General features: G+C 35.6%; 1 protein-coding gene across 1 annotated transcript in view; it reads right to left on the bottom strand.

Moving 5' to 3' along the window:
* LOC110105831 (cyclin-T1-3-like) overlaps positions 1–23,487 on the bottom strand; it is a 58,683-nt gene extending 35,196 nt beyond the window's left edge. Inside the window, 4 exon segments of the mRNA XM_028697845.1 lie at positions 9,508–9,589; positions 15,047–15,331; positions 16,332–16,461; positions 23,365–23,487. Coding sequence (XP_028553678.1) covers positions 9,508–9,589; positions 15,047–15,276 — 312 coding nt within the window. The 5' untranslated portion in view covers positions 15,277–15,331; positions 16,332–16,461; positions 23,365–23,487.
* Positions 23,488–26,441: the final 2,954 nt, after the last annotated feature.

The raw sequence follows: 26,441 nt of genomic DNA, 5'->3' as shown, positions 1-26,441 counted from the left end.
GAACTGATACGGTCACCATCAGCATTAGATTGTTGAGCCCCGATCGGCCTCATTTGTGGAGTTACTTGAGCCACTTGCCTTGCATTTATAGATACTGAGCTCTCACTGAGAGTGGAGGTTACCACTGTTGGATGATTAGTTCCAGCACAAGAACTTCCATCAGCTTCATTATTAGCATGAGATGGTTGGGCTAGGCGATTTTGCTCATAAAGCTCCAGCATTTGATTGCTGACATCTACAAGGAACACGAACATAAATTTTTTGGATATATAAAAAGATTCAAATATTCCCAGGTCAAAACTATTTGATGAGTCAACCTTCAAGTTGCCGTGGTGTGACATCAAATTCTTGCCACCACACTTTCTCTCCATCAGATGGAAGCTTCACCTTAAGAAACTTGGCAGCAAGAAATATGGCACCAGCAGCTATGTGGTGGGGCTTAAATTGCAGGCAGAGTGAAGTCCGCAACCTGCATAGCATATTTAGATAAATAATCCAGTGGGGGATTTTAAGGCAGAACTAAGTAACATGCCTCGAGAAAAAAGGTAGGTACCCGTCATTTACAAAATTCCATGCCACTTGAGCCAGAGCATTTTGTGCCACCTTGAACTTTTTGATTGCTTCGACAAGGGGTTTATATGGGTGATACATATTTAGATCAAAACCAAGTGTCGCTAGAACGAGCCTTTCCCCCAGTAAAATGAGCTCTTTCTGTTGCTCGTAAACTTCCTGAAAAACACAAGGAATAATGCAACAAAAAAAAAGAGAGAAAAAATCGTTTAAATCTAATAAAGAAAGGTCATTCCTAATATTTTCTAACCAAGTCTTTTTAGGTCCGCCTCTACCTTTCTTAACATAAGTCAAATCTAATACCTCTACTTTCCTAACCGGGTCATCGGAAGGCCTCCGTTTTATGTGACCAAATCATCTAAGGCGACTCTCTCTAATCTTATCTTCTACTAGAGCTACTCCAACATTTTCACGTATATGCTTATTTCGTATCCTATCTAGATAACTATGCCATCCGTCTGAACATTTGGAAAGTGTCGTGATGGATGATTTCTGGAGAACACGAGGGGTTCCATTGTTCCAACTCAATATCACTAAAATGAAGAACATAAAGCAATATAAAATATAAGGGAAAAGGTTTGGGTACATAATAATTCAGACCTGGATAACTCTCACTTACTAGTTAAAGCTCTCACTTACTAGTTAAAGCTTTGCGTTAAATAAACCTCAAATTATATATCTTAGGCTCATTAGGTAAAATTTCCTTTCACATGTTGCGGCACAATATGCATTAACTAGTGCGGCACATATAGAGGACAGCCACCAATCTACCCATCTGCATCTCCACTCAACCAATTTGATGCAACCAAAAAAATAAGATGCTAAGGTTGCAAACTCAAAACACTACAAGATTGCCAAAAAATAAGACTTACAATATAGCTTAGAAATACACAAAACAACTTCAAAAACAAAATTCAACACTACTTTCAACTTGTAAACAACACAACCAACTTACTATTAATAAAGTTTAGAGAAGGATACAATTGGAAGGGATACTGTGGAGAGAAGAAAGAGATTAGAAACCGAGACAAATTATAAGAAGAGAGGAGGTAGAAGAGGATAGCTCGCAAGCTATTCAAAACCCACAAGTTTCATGCTCCAAAAAAATATCTCAAATCTATCTAAAAAAAGTAGCAAAAAAACCCCCTTTAAATAGAGAAAAGGAATCCAAACAACCCCCAAAAGGTGCCGCCCAAGCCTCCAATAGGAGCAGCCAGAATTTATGGGAAATCACCAAGAAAGAGGCACGGCTAGCCTAGGAACCAAACAGCCATAAAACCAACAGCCAGCACAGGATCCGAACAACCCAAAAAACCAACAGCCAGCCCCCAAAAAGGTGCCGCCTCAAGCCTCCAATGGAGTAGCCAAAGCATGGAAAATATACAAGAGAGAGGCACGGCCAGCTTAGGAACCAAACAACCAAAAAATCAGCCAGCTCAGGATCCGAACAGCCAATCAAAACATAGGAAAAACCCAAGAGAGAGGCACGGCCAGCCAGCCAGAAAATCAACCAAGGGAAAATGGGTCAAGCCCAAAAGAAAATTTTCAGCCCAACAATAAATGCCCATTAAAAGAAAAAAACTGAAACTTTTGCCTACATCACAATTCAAGACCAAAGTTCAATAGTTTCTTTACAGGACATACAAACTTCATCATCATTAGAATAACTAACATTTTATTTGGATTCTAAGTTTGTTGGCTGGGAGTTGGCTCCCAACTAAGAGATCCTAGGTTTGAGTCTTGCCTATATCGCATATTGGGATGTATAATTAGATCTCCGATTCTCTTGCTTATTTTGAGAGCGACTTGCAAAAAGAACAAAATAATTGGAGAAGAAAAACATTTATTATACCTATTGATCAATAAAATATAAGTAAGAATTTATTGCCCTATTTTTATTCCTACCTAAGGAAGAGGGTTTAATCTGATACTCCCATAATGACATTGATGCTACCTTTGTATTGTCATTACCTATAAATATACACGAGGAGCAATGCTTCGATCACACTACAATTCACTTAATTTTTTGTCTCATTGCTTCAGCTCACATGAAGAATAGTTGAGTCCACATCTCTAATGTTTGACAACATCGACAGCAGCAGTTGTGGAAGGCCCTACTCTACAAGCATAAGGCAGTAATTAAAGGATGAAGGAAAAAAGTCCCTCCAGCCAACTGAGGCAAAGATGAAAGTAGTTTCCCCTGAGCAAGGAGCAAAGGCAGCTTGCTCTACTAACTCCGAAGGGAGTGCCCCTTCATGAGAGTCGTGTCCAACATGGCTCGACAACCAGGAAAGTTGGCCTAACCCTTGCAGTAATCGGCATGAAAACTAAGGTGGCTACCCTGCACAAATGGTACACTTTGCATCCTTGAATGGCCACCACATGACAAACTACTAGCATTCTAAAAAAAAAGGTAACCAAGGCCTTTGTTGAAAAAATTAAAAAGCAACCTTGGATTATTTGATGTTTACAATCCAACTTTAGGGAGAGTGTTCAAAATCCTATGTGCTTCCCTTAGATTTACTACTACCAAATCTTCGAAAACCACCTGCTTCCTTATTTGGTTCTCAGGCCATTCACTTCTGCTAGCACTATGGGAGCCTTTCTTTGGAAAAGTTTTTAGTCACCTAAATTGACAGGATTTGAATCTCTTTGAAAGGAGTTGACTCTAATTACAGCTAACAAATCCCATGTTAGAATGCTCTATTTTATTTCCTATATCCATGGGAAGATTTCTTGATTTATTTTATGCTGCAGTTTTTTCAAACACATGGACAGCTATTCTTGTTAATTGTATTTCTTGTTTTGATTTCCTTATAACTATGTTCTATCATGTTTCAATAATATAATTACCACTTTGAATTTTCCTCATAGGCTATAGCTACAGCAGCACACTTTTCAAATGTGATGGCTGGCATTTTTGTATTAATATCTCAGCCATGCTATAAGAAAAGCAAGTGGAATGATGACATTATTTTCAAATCTGTTTAGATGAGTTAGACGGCATCTCTTGTCAAGAGAGTTTAAGTCCTGTCGTCAGCTTTGGCGATACCCATTCCCTACAATTAGGTATTTAGAAGTGTTTTCACAAGTTTTAGTACACTCCCGCCATAAACATTTTCCCCCATCTGTTCAGGGAAATATAAGACCATTTCCTCCCATGTGACAGCTCCTTCACTCTCATCCTTGAGAGTAGGTGTTGAGTTGATTTTCCCATCATCCAGCAGTCATCCTGTAGACTTACCAACATTTATCACATCATTGTTGCTGGCACCATCTTAACTCTCTTTCGTTGTCATACTCTTTTGTTGTTGCCTCGCATGTTACTAGCTCCTTTGCCCTGCATGTTCCTAGCCGCTTTAAAACCTTCTCCTCTCAAATAGGTAAAAAACTTAGAAACTTTTTGTGCTAAACCAGTAAAAAGGGCTTAAAAAAACCTTATTTTGGCTGCCCTTATCATTCTAGAGAAATCTCTAGACACTTTTTTTTAGTTTTTCATTGATTCGCAAATGAGAATATGCTACGACTTTTTAATTGATTCGCAAATGAGAATATGCTACAATTTTCATGATATTGTCTAATCACACATAATTATGAGGCTCCATCGGAGCATACAACTTAGTGTTCATTAAATTACCAAAAGATTTTAATACATGTCAAGTTATCAAAAATTTTTTATTTTGACACTTAGAGCATCCTAAATTGAAAGCTATCTTTTGTGCAAACGGGGCATCTTCTTCCACAATCACATTTATTGTTCTTATGCTACTAAGCCTATGAACTGCTCCCATCTTTGCAACAAAATTTATTGAGACCTTAGCTAAGGTTACCAATGGTCCTTCTAGACAACAATGCTAGTTCATAAACTGGTGAGAGCATATTCCTATCTGATTCTTGGATCTCTCCTTCCACGCTGAAACACAACGCATCTGGCCTTCTTGATGAGTACCACATCAAGTAGTTCTTCGCCGCCTAGGGAAACAATGTAGAGTATACACATTGGCAAACTTATCCACATCACTAGCCTAGCCTACCCAATTATAAGCTTGGGTTTATGATAGGAAATACTTGAGTTCGCAAGTAACCCTAAGGTAATACTTGAGTTCGCAAGCAAACCTAATCAAGATTAGCACAAAAACAGAGGAAAAACTGCTGTCCCAGCAGTTTGACAGCACCCTCGCAGCAGATTTTTTTGCACCAAACAGTGGAAATAAGAGAAACGAAGCAAGATCTTCACTAGTAGATGCAAGAAAACAAAGAAAGATACAACGTCCTTCGATTCGAGAGGAAGAACAACTCTCCACAAGTCTCTAGCAAACCCTAGAGCCCAAGCACACAATGAGATCTCAAACTTTTCATTCAAATTCAAGATGAGGACCTAATTCCCCCCTTTCCCCCTCTTTAACTCTCATCCCCATACAAAATCCCTAAACAGCCCTTCTATTCAAATTCCCCCCCTTTCCATTCAAATTTTCCCTCCAACCCTTGAATTAACTCCATGTGGGGCCCGCCTAGAGTAAGTAAGGACCGGAGGGGCCCGCCTAATAGTTTACTCTTCTTAAAGATAGTACATTAGTTTGTTCAGATATTTTGGATTCCCCATGCAAACACTATAAAAAAGGAAGACAAGCAAGAGAACTAAAATTATTATTGTTGATAATCATGCTTCCTCAGATAATGGGAAACGCACAAGAATTAGAAAATTAACAATAAGCAATTAGCAAACTACCTTCACTTTTCAGCTAATAAGCAAAGAGTTTTGCTCTATCGAAGCATACAATCTAGTGCTCATTAAATTACCTAAAGAATTTAATACATATCTCAAAATCAAAGATTTTTTACTTTGACACTTAGAGCTTCCTAAATTGAAAGCTATACTCTGCACAAGCAGGGCACCTTCTTCCACAAGCACAATTATTGTTCTTATGCTACTAAGCCTATCAACTGCTCCGATATTTGCAACAAATTTTTGAGACCTCTGCTAAGGTTACCAATGGTCCTCATAGACAACAGTACTAGTTCATATACTGGTGAGAGCATATTCATATCTGATTCTTGGATCACCCACGCTGAAACACAACGCATCTGGCCTTCTTGATGAGTACCATCATCAATAATTCTTCGCCTCACAGGTAGATAATGCAAAGTGCACACATTGACAAACTTATCCACATCTATAAGCCTATCCAATTATAAGTTTGGGTTTCTCTTCTTAAAGATAGTACATTAGTTTGTTCAGAATTATTTTGAATTCTGCATGCAACCACTATAAAAAAGAAAGAGATGCAAGAGAACTAAAATTATTAGTGTTGATGATCAAGCTTCCTCAAATAATGGGATGCACATAGGAAACAAAAAATTAACAATAAGCAATTAGCAAGCTACCTTCACTTTTCAGCTAATAAGCAGAGAGTTTTATTTCTGCAAAACATAGATGATGAGGACATCAAATTTCGACACGTGTACCATCGACGGAGACGCAGATCGACGGCTACGATCCAGAGCCTCTACTTCTGATTTATTTGCATTTTATTTTATGATTGTATTTCCTGTTTCCTAGTTTGCCCCTATGGGCATCGAGTCGCTTATGTAGCCCAGAAGGGCATTTGTGTCATTTCTTGTTTTTCATTTTGGCCTATTTATATGAGGCCTCATGCATTGTAATTTCAATTTTGGATGAATGAAAATTTACATTTCATATTCTCTTTGTGAGTGCAACCCTCGATCTCTTAGTGAGTTCGTTGGAGAAACTAGATCTCTTTGTGAGTTTTAGGTTTTCTTTTCCTACTCTTTTTGTTCAAATCATCATTGTGGAGATTCGGGTTGAAGGTATTTGTGGGGAATTGGGGTCGTATCCTTGGAATCCCTAGGAATTCTATCTACGGCCTTCCCTTCCCCTTTGCTTCCTGCCGCCGGCCCTCTTGGACAGCCCAGCCCGCCGGCTAGCCCACCAGCCCGCCGACTCCCCCTTGCAGCCGGCCTTCCCCATGGAACCCTGGATTCAAATTCCACCTTTCATGAAGCCCATTACTACCTTCCTAATTTAGTTCCTTGATTTGAGGCCTCCAAATTAATTAGATTTCAATTTGAATTTGAAATTCAAATTAATCTTAATTAATAGCCTTCTTACTAGGAAACTTCCATATTTTAAAACCTAAAATATCTTTCAGTTTTTTTTTTAATTTAAATCTTTGTTAACTATGTGGGCCCCATTTTACTTAACACCAAGCCCCCTCTCTCTCTCCATGTGGCTGGCCACCTCCCCCTTATTGTTTTCTATTTAATTGCCACATCACCACTTCTTAAATGCCTCCTAAATACCTTCCCCTCATCACGTAATTTCAGTTTTTTTTTTCAGATTTTATTTCAGATTTCAAATCTGAAATTGGAAATCAATTTCTTCCCTCTCCCCCCTAATTATAATCTGAACTAAAAATCAGCTTTCTTTCCCCCCCCCCACTAATTAACGTCTCCTCTCCTTCTCACCTCCACCTCCCCAAGACCGGCCACCTCTTTTCCCCCTCTTGGGCACATTCAACCCGGAGCGAGGATGCATGGCGGATCCTGAACTTGAATGGGGACTTGTGTTCGACGCCTATGGTAATATCAACATTCTACGATCTCCATTCTTCGACGTGGGATTTGAACACGACGACACCATTGGAGATTACTTGGATCGAATTCTCCCCATCCTTGTGCCCGTCATCGACGGGCAATTTTCAGACTACGATTGGACCATTCGTAGCCATCCACCCGCTTCTCCAACTTCGACTCCTTCCCCGGCGACGAGCCCTCTCGGCATCACCTGTCTACTAGTGGTATCGCTGAGTCTGTTTACAATCCTCTTCCGCTAGCCACCACTCTCAAGAGATTGAAGGACTTCAAGGTGAAGGATCTATATTTTAAACGTGAGGCTTTTGTTTATCATAGCTATTTGCATTATTTAGATTTCTTTTGGTTATTATTTGGCAAGGCTCTTGTAATCCTCAAGTGTAATCAATTACCATGGTATAATCTATCATGAATTTTTCTTGAACTCTACTTGAGTAAGCTAGACTTTATTGTTAACATTGCGAAGTTAGTAACCTCTTATTAATCTCTAAAGTGCAATTCTTGTTTTCGCATGTTTGCATCACATCAATAGAAGTCGATAACACCAAAGGCCTGTATTAACAATGGACGGGGAAGCACTATTTATGAACAATGGATGGGGAAAGGCCTATCTACCACATGACAACATCAAAAGGTATGACGCTTTCTGAGCACATCACAGGCATCCTAAAGCCAATTTTATGCTGTAAATTACCTCAATTCAACAAAAGCAATTAATTATATCTATCCATCTTAATGAAACCAGACATATTACAGTTAATCAAACTAGGCTCATTTTCAATAAAATCAATTTCAAAGAATTTATATTTAGTTATTTACCATGGTAACTTCATGAAATAATCCAGTGCAATAGGCTCAAGTACGGGTGTAAATGAGTCAAGTCGAGCTCGAGTCATGCCTAACTCGAGCTCGACTCGTCAATCAAATTGCGAGCTCAAACTCGAGCACAAACTTGAGTCGAGCCCAAAATGCCAACTCGAGCTCGACTCGTGATAATATAAACTGGCTCACGAGTAGCCTCACCTGATTCCATGGGAGAAGATGAAGGCATCGGGGAAGATTAAGCATATTTTGTTGTTGCATGAGAAAGGCAGAAGAGCCAAAGCAGCATTTTTTGGAAAGAGAAACCGGTGAACCAGTATTTTTTATTGGGAAAATATGAACTGATACTTTTTTTTATTTAATTTTTTAAATTGTTGTCATATCATTAATAAAGAGCGGCTTTTTTTGAACCGATACTATTAATCTACATTGATTTTATTAGATTAATATTTTATTTATTGATTAATTTAAGTAAAATAATTCAATTAATTAAATAATTACGAGTCAGTTCATGGGCCGAGCCTCATCGAGCTCGAGTATAAGTTCGAGCTCCAGCTCGTGGCTCGATAAGCTCGGCTCGCGAGCTTGAGCCGACTAGCGAGCTGGCTTGCTCACTTACACCCCTAGCTCCAATATATTATGCTAATTTTCATCAAAATGAATTTCAAAATTTGTTATTTACAATAGCAATAATGGGAAATAATCGAGTATAACAAATTATTCTAGCAAAAGAAAACATCTTCAATTTCACCAGCATGCAAATAAATAATGATTTTTATGCTTTCAAATAAAAATTCAAAATTTTCATGTTTGCCATCAAATATAGGTGATTTTAGCACTGCTACTATTTTCATAAAATGCATAAAATGAATTGAAATATAACTTTTTTTACTCATGTTTGCATACTACTTCAAACAATTCAATTTGAAGGGAGACATAAGATTTTATAATTGTGAGATTTAAATCATTTCCCAGTAAGCTTGAGCGTTTCTACAAAAAATTGTAGCATAGAAAAAACATATAAATCAACATGCTAGTAGTGCGATTCAACTTATTATTATCAACATTTTCATTGAAAAAATTTTCTATGATTGGACAGATCCCCATACCTCCCTGACCTTGTCATTCTACATCCATATGAAAATAGGCACAAAAAAATTTCTAACATTCTGACATCCATATGCCTCTCATATATTTGTTCATCATTTCAAAATAAAAAAGGATCCACTGCTAGGGTTAGTATTAAGTTTCACTTTTTGCTGACCATATTGGCTCAAATTCAATTGAACAACTCCGAACAATATATGAAGTATAAAACGCCAGCTAAATTTAGAATCTTATAAGAAGTTCAAATCATGCAGCATAACTACCATAAAAGACAATGGTTAATTAAGAGGTAACATAAAGCTAAAATTTTAGAAAAGTTCTCTTTCCATTAGTACAATATAAGACAAGAATTATAACCAAAAATAAAAAACATGAACTAGAATGAGAAACACTAACCCTTCTGTCATTCTTTGCATGGGATTGGCGAAGAAAAAAGCGATGACAAAATACTATCGCAGTTGCTATTGTCACCTGCGGTCTGCAAAGAAAAAAGATTCAGCATCTCTACAAATCATACAAGACATGCAATTACTCACAACATCAACAACATGCCAAAACTCTTATCATAATATGTTCCTAATAAAAATATGTATTTTGATATATATATATATCACATTTCCCTGGCAACCTTGCATGTCTAAAAGTACCTCTAAAGAACTTGTTCATTGGATTATAACGCTATTACTATAAACAAATGTAATTTGGAAACAATTCTTGATAAATAAAAAATGAAAACTTCAGCTACACCTCAGATTATTCAGCCAAGGCCTCCCTCCTTTAGAATTTGTAAAGCAGGGTTCTAATTCGGGTTCATGTGTGAAGTTCGGATCCGACTAAAAAATGAACCAACATGAATACTGCCAACCCAAATAGACCCGATTATTAAACAAGTCAAAATCTTTACCCAAACTCTACTAGAACAAACCCAAAGCCAACCCAACCTGAAACAAAAAAATATTTAAATTGTGATGGATTAGTGATAGCCGACTCAAAATGACAATATTCAAATTGGACATTACAACCTAAAAAATTTCAAAATTTTGGAATTTCATGAATTTTTAATAATATAAAAAAGGAATCATATAGCAAAATCATTTTTTTCAAGTTGATCTGAACTCAACCATTTTTTTTTTCAATGCACTTAAGCTGACCTAAACCTAATTGAATTTTACCCAAACCCGAATTTTCCATATCAAGTCCAAGTTGGGTTTTATATTGAGCCAAATATTGTCAACCCTAGTGTGAAGCAAAGTATTATACATGTGAAGTGGTTCACAACTTCACATTTATGTAATTTGATGATGATGATGATCTAGGGTTCAATAATCATTTATGAGCTTTACTCCCATCTCCATCCTCTCCACCCAATCCACTTCTAGAGTGCATGGTCATTCTACTCCAACCCTTCAAATATTACATTCCTTTACCCATTCATTAATTGTTTATCCCTCTGATATTTTGTTGTGTCCTTTGGTATCAAAGTCCATTTCCTATTTTTTTTCTATTGAATAACAAACTAACGCAAACATTAAATTTATTATCATCTCTTGACAATTCCCATAAATTTTGATAGAGACGATTTATTTTTCAGCCGCCTGCTGCCATCACATAACACCCAATCATAGACACCATAAAATATTCTAATGTCAACTATTATCCATTTTAACCTCTCAAACAAATACCAAAAGAAACGTGTCCACTCAAATATTTTCTTGGCCTACTCAAATATTTTATTGGCCTATATAAACCATGTTAAAATGTAGACAAATATTATAATAGAAAAGAACTCTATATTTAGAGAGTTGTGTGCATTTATTTGGTGTACCGTAGATCATTGCACTCATCCCACAAAAATAAATAAGGGGAATCTCTAGTGAATAAGATGCATAAAATCTTATCTCCTAATAATCAAAGCAAGAGCACCTCACCTTAAGCATACCGTCCTTAAAAACTTGCTTATGATAGCACCCAACTCCTTTAACTCGCAAAAAATACTACTCAATTCCATCGCTCACCCACCATCTTGCTTTCTATGACCCCTCTCACACTCACTCCCTCACGCTCACCCACACCAAGCTCACCTAAGACCCATATTTCTAAACCCACTAGACCACGTTCACATCTTTTTAGGTGGGTGTGGCAGCTTCTAGAGTTTGTTTTTAATCCATAGCTTTCTTGTAAAGTCTTGGATGCTCAAACTTTAGATGCGCACTTTCCTTTCTTTGATTCCTACTGCTAAACTTTTTGCTGAAAGATGAGAACAAGTATTAACAAAATACATGTAAATTAACAAAATACAAGTGTAATAATTTTTCAATGAAAAAATATGAATCTAGTAACTTTTTCTCTTATCCATACTAGCATATGGGGACCATTCACGCCTGGCGTATCTGGGCATCAATGATTAGTGTACTTTATTAATGACTACACTTGTTTGTCATGGAACTTTCTATTAAAAGCTAAAAGTGATGTAAGTATCATCTTCTCCATCTTTTTTAATATGGTCAAAAACAATTCAATATTAAATTTATGAAATCAAAATTAAGATCTAGCCACAAAGGAAGTAGAACGATCTGTCACGAAATATTCCAATCTACCATAAGACCTTTAGTGAAAGACGGATTATTATAAATGCAACCAAATGAAATGCAATAAAGATGCAGCCCTCTTTAGAAGATTGATTGAAATGAATTTAATAACAAAGAAAGAGATAATATCTACCATCTTAAGGAATGCAATGACAAAGAAAGCTCCAACCAACCTAATGTATTATATTTTCTTTTTGAAACCTTTAAATCTAGTACATAATGATATGGCTCCAACACTTATATCTTGGTCATCCATATTTTCTTATTCTCAAAACTACATTTCATTTATTATTTAAAAATATTAATGTTAAAGAATTTATTATGATACATGTACATTAACAAAATACAAGTGTAATAATTTTTCAATGACAAAATATGAATCTAGTCACTTTTTCTCTTATCCATACTAACATATGGGGACCATTCACGCCTGGCGTATCTGGGCATCAATGATTAGTGTACTTTATTAATGACTACACTTGTTTGTCATGGAACTTTCTATTAAATGCTAAAAGTGATGTAAGTATCATCTTCTCCATCTTTTTTAATATGGTCAAAAAGAATTCAATATTAAAATTAAAAGTTAGATCCAACAATGCCAAAGACTTTTTTAACCATTCTCTTTCCTTATTTCTAAGGAAAATAATAATAAACGAGTTTATTGTGCAATGTGTATACACAAACCAGCACATGGGGCAATGAACAAAAGAATGGAGACTTACTTGCCAACATAAGAATCTCTTTTAAAATAAATGTTTCAAATAATAATGGAAGGAAGTTGCCTTAACAATCGCCCATATCATAAACTGATTATCAATAACGATCCATGGTCTCAAGAGTCCTACTCAATTGCTAGCCAAATTCTTTCCTCAATTCAGCTCAAATGATATTGTTCCCAAGATATTTAACAGTGTTTTATTTGTCCATTCACACCCTCAAAATAGAGAAAAACTTGATCCAAGAACAATTAAATGTGATTTTGTTGGCTAATCTTCCACTCAAAAGGGTGCAACTACTATCATTCCCCACAAGAAAAGTGTATAAGTCTGCTATTGTCACTTTCTATATAGCAGATTTCTACGTTGTTATTATTCACCTTAAGGAAGAAATATCATTCACAATGAATTTTTCTCCTAAATTGCCCTTTATTACCCCTCACCCCAACAAACGCCTATACTCTCGAACCAACCACTCTAACATAGATCAAGCTTATACCAAAATCACTTCGGCTCAACCACAATAGATTTACATAAGGAGAAAGGCATCTCAATTGGCATAAGTTTAATCAACCGAATCAGTCCATGGCACTAAGCATGCTAAGAGAACCATGAGCCTGCAAACAAAAGAACTTTAAATGAAAATCCCTCACGCTTATTCTTACTGTACAAAAATTTTGCATATCGTTATCAATCCTTCCTTATTAGCGTCTATATTATTTCTATTATTAAAATTATTTTGAGGCTTTAAATAATGATAATTGAAATAGTACTATGAGAGAATAAATAAAAATCTTTTTAAAAATAAAATATGAAAATTGTTGACATTACTAAAAGAAAATAACTAAATGTGTGTAGATGTTTCTTTACTCATGATGGTTTATTAGAAAGATATAAAATCAAACTAGTGGCAAAAGACAATGCTCAAACATATGGGATTGATTCTCTTAAAAATTTCTCTCCTATGCTAAAATGAAAATAGTTTGACTTCTTTTATCATTAGCAGATAACAAATATTGGAAATACAATAATTTGACACGAAAAATGCTTTCTTATATAGTAATCTAGAGGAGGCATATATGAAGGTCCCATCAGAGTTTGGCTCAAACACAGAACAAAAGATAGGTAAACTAAAGAGGGCACTATATTGATTGAAACAAACTCAAAGAGCATATGGTTCGCGAGGATCACCAAGATAATGCTCAAGAATGAGATACAAAAAAATCACACCTTAGGGCTCTTCATTTTATTCTATAATATCTGAAAGGAACTTAGGTAAAAAGTTTATTCAAAATGGGGGAGCATCTAACACTTAATCATAACACAAATGTAGCTTATATAGGATCTATAGCTGATACGAGGTTAACTTCAGGATATTGTACAAAATTAGGAGACAACCTCATAACTTGGAGAAATCAAAATAAAATATGGTAGCAAAATTTGATGCAAAAGCCCAATTTAAATATATGGCACTATAAATCTACAAACTATAATGGCTGAAATTATTTTGAAAGATTTAAAAGTTTGAAGTAAATATCTTATGAAAGTCTATTGGGACAGCAAGTCAGCAATCAATATTGCTCAAAATCTCATGCAAAATGGTTGAATAAAACATACTGCAGTGAATAAGCATTTTATAAAAAAGAAGCTAATTAGTAGTCTAATATACACTCCATTTGCATCACAAATGGCCAGCTTGCAAATATTCTCCTAAAGGATTATCAAGAGCAATATTTCAAAAATTGACTTACAAGCTATGAATGGACAACACTCACTCATTCACTTAAAGGGGAGTGTGGAAAAATCAATCTCCATGAATTTTGACTTTATTAATTCATCCTCCATCAATATTCTATCAAGTTCAACAATCATCCACCTTTATTCACTTCATGCCAACTCAATGAATCATGGGATATTTACGGTCACCTTATTAATCCGTGGACCACTATATTTACTATAAATTATATCATTATTCCAACTCATCAATTCATTGATTATTATAATTATTCTTTTCTGATTTGAATGTTCATATTAAAACCTCTCCTAGGATTTTATAAACACTTCACAAGTAGAGGAATAATAAAAAACCAATTCTCCCTAATCCTTTTCAATATTTATTTTAAGTTCTTAATGTCAATCCTGGATGAAAGCATTAAGGATACCCCATATTCGGTTTAATATCTAAGAAGCTAAAATTTTCAGCTTATTTATAATATCATGATTATTCATCTTTATCATCATTAACTGGGTCAGCGTTCTGAATCCTCGTCATCCAATCATTCCTTCCTGCGTGCTACACTAGTTATGAACTGCAGTTTAGACCAAAAAAAAATTGCACAATTTATCCAAAACATGATTTCACAAAAAAAAATAATATTTGCCAAATTGAAAGTGCAAAAATACTTCTAAAAGATAGAGTTAACACCTCATGAAATGCCCAAAAACAAGTGACTGAAAGAGGATTTATAAAACTCTAAATAGTTGGCAGAGAGTTTTTAGAATTGGGAAAAGAGTAAGAAAGATGATTACGCAAAAGAATCTGCTATAAATTATAGCACATGTCACAGCACGAGGAGAGAATATTAGACCACACAAAAACAAAAAAGGATTAAATAAAATACTTATACTTACACTTTAAGTCTCATGCCCAGATCCTGCAAATAAGTGCAATATGATTTCCGAAAATATGCCTCTTTCTTCAGATCAATGCCATCTCTTCTTGATGGAGAGTTTTCTTCAATTTCCTTCCTTGAAAAATACCATCTGGCCGAATAATCATGAGGTTCTTCCTGAGAATTATTTTCTTGACCGTTTTTTAGCATTCCATGGTGTGAAGAATCTCCCTGTACAAATCCAGCCATTTAAATTTGATGTTTCAAGCTAGTTACCGCAACCACCACTCAAGTCAAACTTTTCCTACATGTACCAATGAGAATTAAGTCAGCGGTTAAAAACAAGAAGTTCTGCATTCAAAAACAAGTAAATAATAATTAACTTCAGAAGACACTTAAAATTGGCAATGCTTCATCCCACAATTGATAGATTAATAAAATAACGACTTAGAATTAGCAGTTTGAATAATATTATCTTAAAGTTGAACAAATGATTAGATTTCTTGTAAGCATGTTCTTATTAGAAATTCAAATTTTGGTGCAAAGCAACGGCTCAAGAAAAATGGGAATTTATATATATAACACTCACAACGAAAGGATTTACATATTTAACACCTACACTACACCATTCACCCATGTCGTCTAGCACTTGTTGTGTCTAGCCCGCACGAGTTCGGACTTAAGCATCGAACCAGATTATCGCTCACGCGTCCGCCGGCCACTATCAAGCCCTAATTCTGCATGCGCTAGACCCAGCTTTGCCCACGTTGCCTAACGCTTGCGCACCTACGATGCCTAGCCCGCCGGCCGCCAGCAAGCCCTAACCAGAAAACGCGCACAGCGGCACGCCATGGATTTTTGCCCGGCCCTGAGTCAACGTGTCAGTTTGGGTTAACTCGGGTTTTGGCGGGTCAGATCCGAGTTGTAAAATCTGACCCATTTGCAAAAAAGGGGTTGGATTCGAGTCGTGTCGAATAGCAACAGGTCATTATCGGATTTGACCCGAACCCGACCCGCAACCCGTTTTTTACACCCCTAATTACTATTATTATTATTGATATGATTTTATTTATTGTTATTGAGTTATTGTAAATCTTGATAACTAACCCAACTATTTTTAATTAATGGAAACTTGTATGTTAGGATTTTAAAATAGTGTTTCCTCCTTGTGTGGCCTTAATGAAGCCTTAGTTATGAATTCTATAACTACCCATGACATCTTATAGTTGTTTATAAGTTCTAAAATAATCCAATTAGATGCTCTCTCTCTTCTTTTTCCCTCTTTCTATTTATCTTTCTTTTACCCTTTTCCATCCTACATTCAAGAACAGAGGACTCCACGGGCACAGGCACGTCTGTTTTATCTATTCCATCTGCTTCAACCAAAAGTTGTTGTAGTATATAATCCACAAAGCTAAAAGATCCATTGTTGTTCTGAAAAGCAAGTATGGAATACATGTTAGAACAAAATTTGATTTCTATAAAGAAGGTTAAACCAAAAGGCACAAACAATTAAGAGCAACATTCAAGAACTAAAATCATGGGAGAACAAAACTAATAAGGTAGATAAACTGTGATTTTAGCAAGGGTTTCTATCAAGAAGGTAAAAAATGTAATATTCACCAATCACTTCTTGCTCTTACAATTGGCATCAACGCACAAAAATTGAAATCCTAATGGTGTTGGCAAAATTGGAAATAGTCAAGTTCACTGGGCAAAATGGCTTCAGTCTTTGCAGACCGAAAATGAAATAGCTACTTGTTCACCAAACTATTGATGCGGCATGGCTAGCTTTGTCAGATGAGGCATTGCAATGAGTTGATGCAAAGAGCAATCTAAGCTAATAGACCCCACGATGCTATTCTACTCAATCTTGGACATGTTGCAAGATGTTGCAAAAGCACAATCATCCATTGGAATTTTTGAGAAACTTTAATCTCTATGCTTAAAGAGATCTCTTGCAAATCAGTTGTATCTCAAGAAGATGTTGCACACCTCGCATATGGATGATTCCAGATCACTAAAGAAATATTTGGAGGACTTCAACAAATTCATGATATATCTTAAAGTGTTAAATCCAAAATCAAGGATGAGAATCTAACCATAATGCCTTTGAGATCTTTGCCAACCAAGGTATGAATATTTTATAGATACTACATTATATAAGAAAACCACTCTTTCTATGGCATAAGCGAGATTAGCCTTCATTTCCAACTTCCAAGGAATTGCAAATGGAGGGAAAAAAAGGAAGAATATATTGCGCATGTCCAAATAGTTTATGGACGAATGGACAAATGTGATTTCAGCAACAAGCACCAATCAAAATTCAAATCCAAGTTCAAAAAAAAAAATGCTTCATTCACCACAATTAAGGCCACCTCAAGATGTCTAAGAAAACAAAAAAAAGGTTGATCATCTTCCGACTTTTGCATGAATCCTTGATTATGGATGCTTTTTCGACATATATCCAAACAAGTATTGGTTTGAATCATTGCAATTATTGGATGGTAATATTTTTTATGCTTGAAAGAAACAAGGCTTGCAAGATCATAGGAATTGGCAAAAGAAAAAAGATGTTCGATGGTATTTAAAGGCAAGTTCAACAAGTGAGGCATGCATGAAAGTTTAAGAAAATTTTAATTTCTCTAGAAGTCCTGGATAAAGCTAAATATGTAAAAGCTTAAGGGTCTACATAGGCTCATTTATTGCCATTTAGGGAGTCCTGAATAATGGATTGTGTTCCTTAATTGGAAGAACAATCATTGAGGGTCAATGAACACAACCATTTCAGTAAATACTACTCAAATATGCCATCATAGACTTGGACAAGTAGAAGAAAGCTTGAATAACATCATAAATAAAGTTTTTTATGTGGTGAGAAGAATGAAAAACTTGATTTTTCAGAGCATTGTGATATAAGAAAGGTAAAAAGGCTTGAGTTTTCATCTGTTAAGCACAAGACATATTAAGTTCTTAACTACATCCATTCAAATCTTTGGGGGCAATCTTTTTTCTTTGACTAGAGAACATGGTGGTATAATCTTCTTTTTTTTCTCTACAATTGATGATCATCCAAGAATGATATAGGTGTATTTCATAATGCAAAAAAATGAGGCGTTGCAGAAATTGGAAAAATGGAAGAAACTAGTTGAACCTCAAATTTGCAAAAAGGTGATCAAGCTAAAGTACAGACAACCTGCTAGAATTTTCTGTTGATAAATTCACAAAATTTTGTGAATCAAGGTGTAGCAAGTCATTTATTACAAAGTAAGAATGACTCTACAGCAAAATGGGTTGGCAGAAGAAAGGTTCTTCATGAAAAGGTGAGATGTCAGATGATAAATGTTGAGTTACCTAAAAATTTCTAAGCTGCAAGATCAAGTTCTAACTTGATCAACAGCTACCCATCTTCAACAATCGATTTCAAGACGCCCCATGAAACTTGAACTAAAAAGCCAGCTGATTACTTAGTACTAAAGATCTTTTGATACAAAGCCTAGACTCACATTAAGCAGATAAAACTCAAACCACGTGTGGTGAGGTACATTTTTATTGGTTATCCCAAAGATGTCAAAGGATATAATTATGATTTTTAGAGCCATGTTTTACAAAATGCATGATAAATAGGGATGTTATCTTTGATGAGAAATTAATTGGTTTATTTTATTTTAGATTGCAAGGTTCATAACAAATCAATGGATGCAAGGAAGGCGAAGGAGCTTAAAATGAAGCAACTAGGCTAAGAAAGTCATGATGTCAATGATCAAGAATATAATGAGGCATATATTGAATAATATTGGCAACAGATCATCGAAGAAGTGCAAAGAAGCATATGAATTGGCAAGCGATAGACCTTGGTCTGATGTCAAAGTACCACAAAGGTACATACATGTTATCTCATCACATGTGCCTTATGGCATATTAGCTGAATGAAGATGAGCCGGTATCTTATGAAGAAACCACGGAAAGTATGGAGAGAAATCAATGGAAGCAAGAAATACATGAATAAATGTTGTCATTTAGGCAAAAGAACACTTGGAATTTGGTAGAAAAATCAAATCACCAAAAGTTAGCGAGTTGTAAATGGTTGTTCAAAAGAAAAGAAGTAGAAGAAATCATATTCATAGCAAGATTGGTTGTAAGGGGCTTCTCACAAGGGGTGGACTAAAAAATCAATTCTCTTCAATTGTGAGGTACATATCAATTCCAATCCTGCTAGCCATAATTATTCAATTCAATATGGAGCTTGAGCAAATGGATGTGAATGCAACATTTCTTCATAGAAAATAGCAAGAAACAAAATAAATGAAGCAAATTGATTATTTGGCCTTTGAGGCTATATGCATTCTTTTTTTTCTGCTATTAATTTTTATGTTGTTGTAGAGTGTAGACTGAAGTGTTGTTTTACCTGCCTGGTGCGGTGGTGCCTGCTGTAGACTGAAGTGTTGTAATGTTGTTTGGGCACTTGGCTGCCAGCTACAAAGCTGCTACCTGCTGTTGGTTTTTCTATTACTGAGTGTTGTTGGACACTTGGGCTAGTGGCTGCCAGTTGCAGAGTTGTTGCCTGCTGTTGGTTTTTTCTGCTGGTGAGTGTTGTTGGCCTCTGCGGTTCTGTTTCATATTTCTGTTGTTGATTGTTGTATGTTGTAGTTCTGCATTGCTATTGTTGGGTTGGTTGGTTTTAAATTTTTAATGTTTATAATGAAGAACTTGGTGAAATTATACACTAGTAGCAACACACATTTAGATGCAACCAATTTATAAATTGGTATAAGCGATTTTTATGGCTTGAGCAGATACTATTAAATTAAATTGATTAAAGTCATATTACCAATTTGTAACTTTGGAAGGCACAATTTTTGGAGTTGTTGTAGCTGATGTTTCTTTACTAGATTCACCCTGCGCCTAAGGCTTTGGCCTTTGATTGCTAGCAAGTAGAAATTAATGAATTATTGCTTTTATTTGTTTTTTCTTTCTTTTGAACATTGCAGGTTCTTTATAGGTGAATGGTGAGCAATTGATGATTATGCATTTATGCATGGAGCCATCAGCAATGGGACTGAAAGAGTGCAAGGGAACAATTAAGCTTTATACATGTTTTAGTTGTTTAGTTAAGTTGTATTTGACTATTTGTAAATTGAAAATTATAATATATTTTTTAAACTTATAAGAATTTGTGAATACAATTTAAATTTTATTGTTTATCTTATTTTCAATAATTTGCTTAAGTAAAAAGAAAAAAAAATTGAAAAAATTACTAGCAGGTTGGCGGGTCGGGTTCAGGTTCTAATTTCGAACCTGTTTAGCTAAACGGGTCGAATTCGGGTCGACCCATTTAAGCCCGGATCAAGTCGAGTTCGGCCCAAACCCGGCCCGTAAACCCGAATTGACACCCCTAATCTCAATCTTATTTTATTTAAGCCATCCAATATTTTTTTGAAAAAGTTAATAGATTTTATTTTACATATTATTCACCTTGCAGATTTGACTTACAATAAGAAAGGTAGAGGAAGACATAAAAAGACTTGGTTATAAAATATTAGAAATGACATTTTTAATTAGATTTAGATGAGAATTTGACTCTTAACATGACACAATGGAGAAAAAGGATTCATGTAGCCGACCCCACATTGGGGGATAAAGGCTTGTTCTTGTTTTTTTTTTTTTAATTCACCTTGCAAAACTTTTAGCTTCCTCTTAATCATCATCTCTTGTTAGTTTTTACCTTTTTCCACACTATAAGTTTCTTTTCCTTGCAAACCTTTTGAACTTCCTCACTGAACTAAATCTTGTAATTGAATACTACCCAAACATTTCGCGAATCAATTGATATCCTTTTAATTTTCATTGAAAAAGTTAACCAAATTGCTCCAATTTCTCCTGTTACTATTAAAACATTAATTATCTCAAGTAAACCTTATAGTTTGCGACATGTTCAAAATGGCGTGCGCCGCGCCATGGTGTGTCATTTACCATTAACAAGTATGTTTAAAACGTTAAATCTAAAATTAAATTTGAAATAAGGGTTGATTAGGTCTACATCTAAGATATAATTTAACAAATAAAATTTGGTCAATGATGATGCATAGATCTAAATGTTGGGCCATACAAAAATAATCAATTTATAAGTTGAATGTCACAAAATGAAAATATTACAAAATGAATGGGTGGCAAAACAAAGAAGAATAAATTACTAAATGATTATATTATAAAAAATGTTGAAGAGATGTCTATGGAAGATATGATTAGGTAGATCTAAAACCACATTGATAAAAGTTTGTTGAAACACAAAGACATAATCAAAGCACAAGTTAGAGCATTGCATCTGGATTTCAAATCATCTTCATCATCAATACTCTAACACTTAAAGCATGGACATAAGATAAAGCCTGGTTGACCCCTCCCCCTCCCCTTGGAATCCAATTAAGTGCTTATTTAATAAGACCACTCTGCCTTCCTTAGAAGGCATGGTAGACTCATATATTTTTAAAGCAAGGGAATTTTGGAAAACAAGTAAAAACTCCCTTCAAATTGTATTGATTGGCAGCTCCAATCATGGACAACATGAATACATGCATATTGGAACCACTACTTCCATATTTGGCTTGGCTAAAAACCCTAATCAATAAGTGATGTAATTTTTATTTTCTTTTCTTATAAAAGGACATCATGCACTTCAATTTCATATTATTGAATGTATCTTAAAGTTTGCTTGTTGCAAACCCCCTTAGTAGAAGCTCAATTGTCAATCCTAACCTAGGAATTGGGTGAGTTCAAAATTTATTTCTTTTATGTTTGATTTTGTCTCTCATAAATTTGTTTAGCATATCTCTCCAGTCTCCAATAATAGTCATCGATCTCTACTCCCCAGCAACAACAAGAAATGTCCCATAACTTCTCATACTATCCACCTTTAGCCTTAGGGGTGTCAAGTTATGAAATGACCCGAAAATTGACTCGAACCCGACTCGAAAAATCCGGTTTCAATTCGACCCGTTTAACAAACGGGTCGGGGCTGGGTCAACCTGATAACTCGGAAATGGCCCAAGCCTCACGCGTCCCACCAGCACAAATCGCGCTCGTGGCTAGCAACCTTGCACCCACACCGCTTTGCATTGGCAACCTCGCACGTCCCGCCTGCACCGCATCACGCTAGCAGCCTTGCAATTGCGCTCAATGCTCGCCTGCTCTGCGCTCACATGGGTCAACTCGTCAAGTCGAGTCGACTCAAGTTTGGAGCTGGTCAAGTTTAGGTTCATATTTCTGACCCATTTGTGTAATCAAGTTGGGTTCGGGTTGGATCTTAAGGTTGGTTGGTCTCGGAAAGAGAGCAGGTCAATTGAGGGAAGGTAAATTTCGGATTAGACACGAAACTGATACCAAAACCAATTTTGACACCCCTATCCACCATCCTCCCTTCCCATTGACCTGCAATAAAACCTAAGCAACCACTCTAGGGTTTAAACTCATCCAACGAACCCCAATTAACTTCTATCACCGTCCAAGCCTTCCGTCCACCTCCCTCAATCCCTACAACTCTAATACCCCTTTATAGCCCACATTCATAGCCTCCCTTATCATTACCAAAGACTCCACCTACAAACCCCTTCAAATAATTTACTCCCAAAACTACCGCTTGGCTTCCACCAAGAAACCCTTGAAACTCAACCCTAATTATCAGCCCACTGCTCCAATACATCCACCGTAACACCTCAAACCACCAACAAGCATTTGTTTCCCTTCTCTTCAACATGCTACCACTGCCAACCCACCAAAATTGATCAAAATAATAATGTGAACAATATGTTTAACATCTGAAACAAAAATCAATGAAACAGATGCAAAATGAGGATTCATCCAGACCCAAATAATTAGGATAATGCTAATGATGATGATGATAAGAGATCAACATATTTTAAACGTATCTAACATCTAATCATCTCACCAACCCAAATCGTCCACCATATATTCAAGACAAAATGACCACAAACTTACTCAGCGAAAACCACAAGATCCACGTATAAATTAATAAAAGCTTAGCCTGATCTCAGAAAACCCAATTCCCGAAACCCTAAAAGACCCGGGTAACCAATTCAACCGGACCAGAAACATGTCTCATATCCTCAATACAATATCAAAACCGATTTGAACAAAGATCAATTAGAAATCCACAACAATAACTAACTCTCAAACCAGTCTGCGATAGACCACATATCGCTAAATCTAACCTAACTACGCAGGGAAAAAAACTGTTCGGGAATCGGGATAGCACACAAAAATTATAACAGCGTGGAACATCATATATTGAGATAGAGGGAGAATGAAGATCAAGCATACCCGAAGGCCGCGATGGCGTTGCAGAGGAAAACTTCAAGGCATAGGAGGCGGCTAGCGAGAGAGATAAGAGGGTAAGGAGAAAGGTGGAAGGCTATCAGGCATAAATACCACGAGTACTGCGAACCGAACCAGCGCTTTCGGCCGAACCGGCGTTGTTCCGTTTTTCTCGATTAGAACTGGAAACGGCTTAATTAAGCCCAAACAAACGAACCCTTAGTTCAATTGTACTAATTTTCTTTTTGGTTATAACTTATTGTAATTTAAACTCATGCTTCTTTACCTTGGCGTTGATGCTCATGTTTAATATGCAACATGCATGGATTCTTAAGCCCATAAGTCCAATGTTCTTTAATCTATAATAGTTTTAATCATAGTTTTAAAAATCGAATCAGACCGATCGATTCAACAAAGAACCGGTCGGATAGCCAGTCCAATCCAGCTTAAAAATCAGCTTCGCGTCGAACCGAATTGAAACAGTAGAAACAAGTTGAACCGGATAAAACCGACAAAAACGGGTGATTTAACCGATGAACTAGTCCAGGTTGGAAAGAATCGGCGGATTCTATAAAAAAATTAATTTTGGATTCTATAAAAAAAATTAATTTTCTTTTAATTAAATTTTAAATAATATATTTTAGTTATTAAATTTTTAAATTTTAAATATTTTCTTAAAATAATGATAATTAATTCACCATAATTATATGCTGTTATATCACGTATCTCACATAATGTGTTTAGTAAAAAGTGTACTTCACATTTACATTTAAAGGTTTAAAGAACAACTAGCTCAAACTTTTAGGACGTAGGACAAAAAAAGTTGCATGAATACTACATGAATTAGAATATGAATTTAGGCTTAATTGGACTACAAATTTTGACTAGTTGGCGCAGGAATTTTTTTAAAGTTACATTATAAATTTATATAATGTTATATTATAAGAATTAAATATAATTTTTAATATTATAAATTTATATATCATTTTAAATATCTATATATAATAAATATATATATATATATATTATATATATATATATATATTAATTCTTAAATGATATATTATATTTGTAAATGTTATTTTCTATTTTTAAAAAAATTTATAAATATTATTAAATGCACATATATTTATATTATATTAATGATTATATTATATCATATGTATAAATTATATCTAAATATATAACATAATGTGTGATTTTAAACATTCAACTCATTCTTAGTTTGGATAGTTGATATATATGATAGGATAGATTTGTCTTTAAAGTTAGATTGTCATATTATTATGTTAATTTTTAAAAATTTTAATAATATTAAAATTAATTATGTCATTCGGTTCGACCGGTCGAACTGTGAACCTCTCATTTTTTTTTACTCATTGAGAGAGAATGCTCCAAGATCGAGGGAATCAATATGGATCGTTCGATAGAATACTCTAAATTTGTCTTGTATCTTCTTGATATTTGCAAGGCATGTCACTCTCAAAATCAATAAATAAACCTCACTCTCTACATGAAGGAGACTTTTGGGGAGAAGGCTTAAACCCTAAGCTTGAGACTCAAGAGTGTTCCAAGGCTTGAAGAATCCCATAGCTCCACTCCGGCACCACCATTAGTAAACCCGATCCACTAAGTTGCCTCTGCTTGACCTCTGTCAGACCATCGTTTGTCAGAACTCTATATGGTAGCCAATGCATTGGCCTTCGTCTAACCACTAGTGCCCCCCAATAATTATCTTTTTGACCACCATCACTAAGCAACTACAGTTTTTTCAACCAACATCACCAGTCGACTACAATTCTTCTAAACACCATTGCCTGCCAACTACGATCTCTTCAACCTTTGTAGCCCACTGGCCTTCGTCACCCATTGATCCCTCTGACCTCTGTAGCCTATCGTCTTCGACTACGCTCCCTCAAACCTCTATCACTTGACAACAGTCCTCTTTATCTTAGTCACCTCATTGTAACCCTTCCAACTACCGTCACCCAACTATGGTCCTACCAACCAAACAAGCAGGTTATTGTTCATTTTAGAACATCTCTCATATCACTAGTCCAACTCTCAACATATAATGTGCTCTATATGATGTATATTTTCTACATTGGGCCAAACCTTCCCCCGAGGAAGGGTATCATTTGTAACCCATTACAAAATACTAGTAGAATCATTTTAACAGGGCCATGCCCTTGTAGTTTTTCCATTTTTTGGATTTTCCAAATAAAAATCTTGGTGTCTGTTATAACTCTTGCATCTATCACGACCAGGGACCTAAAGTCGAAGAATCTCTTTTCTATTTCTCTCTTCATTCCTTTATTTCTTTCTTAATTCACAGTAGTAGTTAATAGTTATTTACACCAAGATCAATTTAACATACAGAGCTGATTCATTATATTTAAAAAATATAAACAACGTAAAACATAATTCACATTTACTAAAATCAATATTTACATACTACATCTAGACCCAAAATTATATGCACAATAACCACATTGGCTACAAATGAATGCACACAAATCAAATAACTAAAATAAAATTAAACTAATGGTGTAGAAAGAAAACTATGTTTGTTGTCTAGTGCCTCATGCCATAAGGTCCTTATCATTTCCTGTAAACATATAAAAACCACATAATGAGTACATAGCTCAGCAAGTAATCCACTACAGGAAATTCTTATATTACTGGTGGTGGTCCTGACCGGCGGTTATCTAATCGACAGTTTTTTAAATGATTGCCGCCGACATTAGCAGCGGTTAAATAACTGCCGGTTATTTTGTCGGTATTAGTTATTACAAGTGATATACCAACGATTTAAACAACCGGTAATAAGTTATTTTGTTACGGCAGTTAGAAACGCCAGAAAAAGCCCTAAAATAAGCATTCTCCAGCCTTCCATTTCATTTGCTCGCATCGTCATCTCTCTCCCTTCTGACAGTCACCCCGTCTCCTCCGCCCTCTCACGCGATCGAGACGCTCCTCCAGCTGTCGCCAACAAGCTCATTCAGGCCGAAGATCCTGACCCTGCTCCGGCATCAAAGCAAGGTCGAAGCTCTCACCAACTCCTCCGTGAACCCGTCATCCGA

This window comes from Dendrobium catenatum, unplaced genomic scaffold (assembly GCF_001605985.2).
Source record: "Dendrobium catenatum unplaced genomic scaffold, ASM160598v2 fragScaff_scaffold_1016, whole genome shotgun sequence".
Taxonomy (NCBI): domain Eukaryota; kingdom Viridiplantae; phylum Streptophyta; class Magnoliopsida; order Asparagales; family Orchidaceae; genus Dendrobium; species Dendrobium catenatum.
Note: the sequence above shows the minus strand (reverse complement) of the source record. Positions and strands in the feature narration are given on the sequence as shown.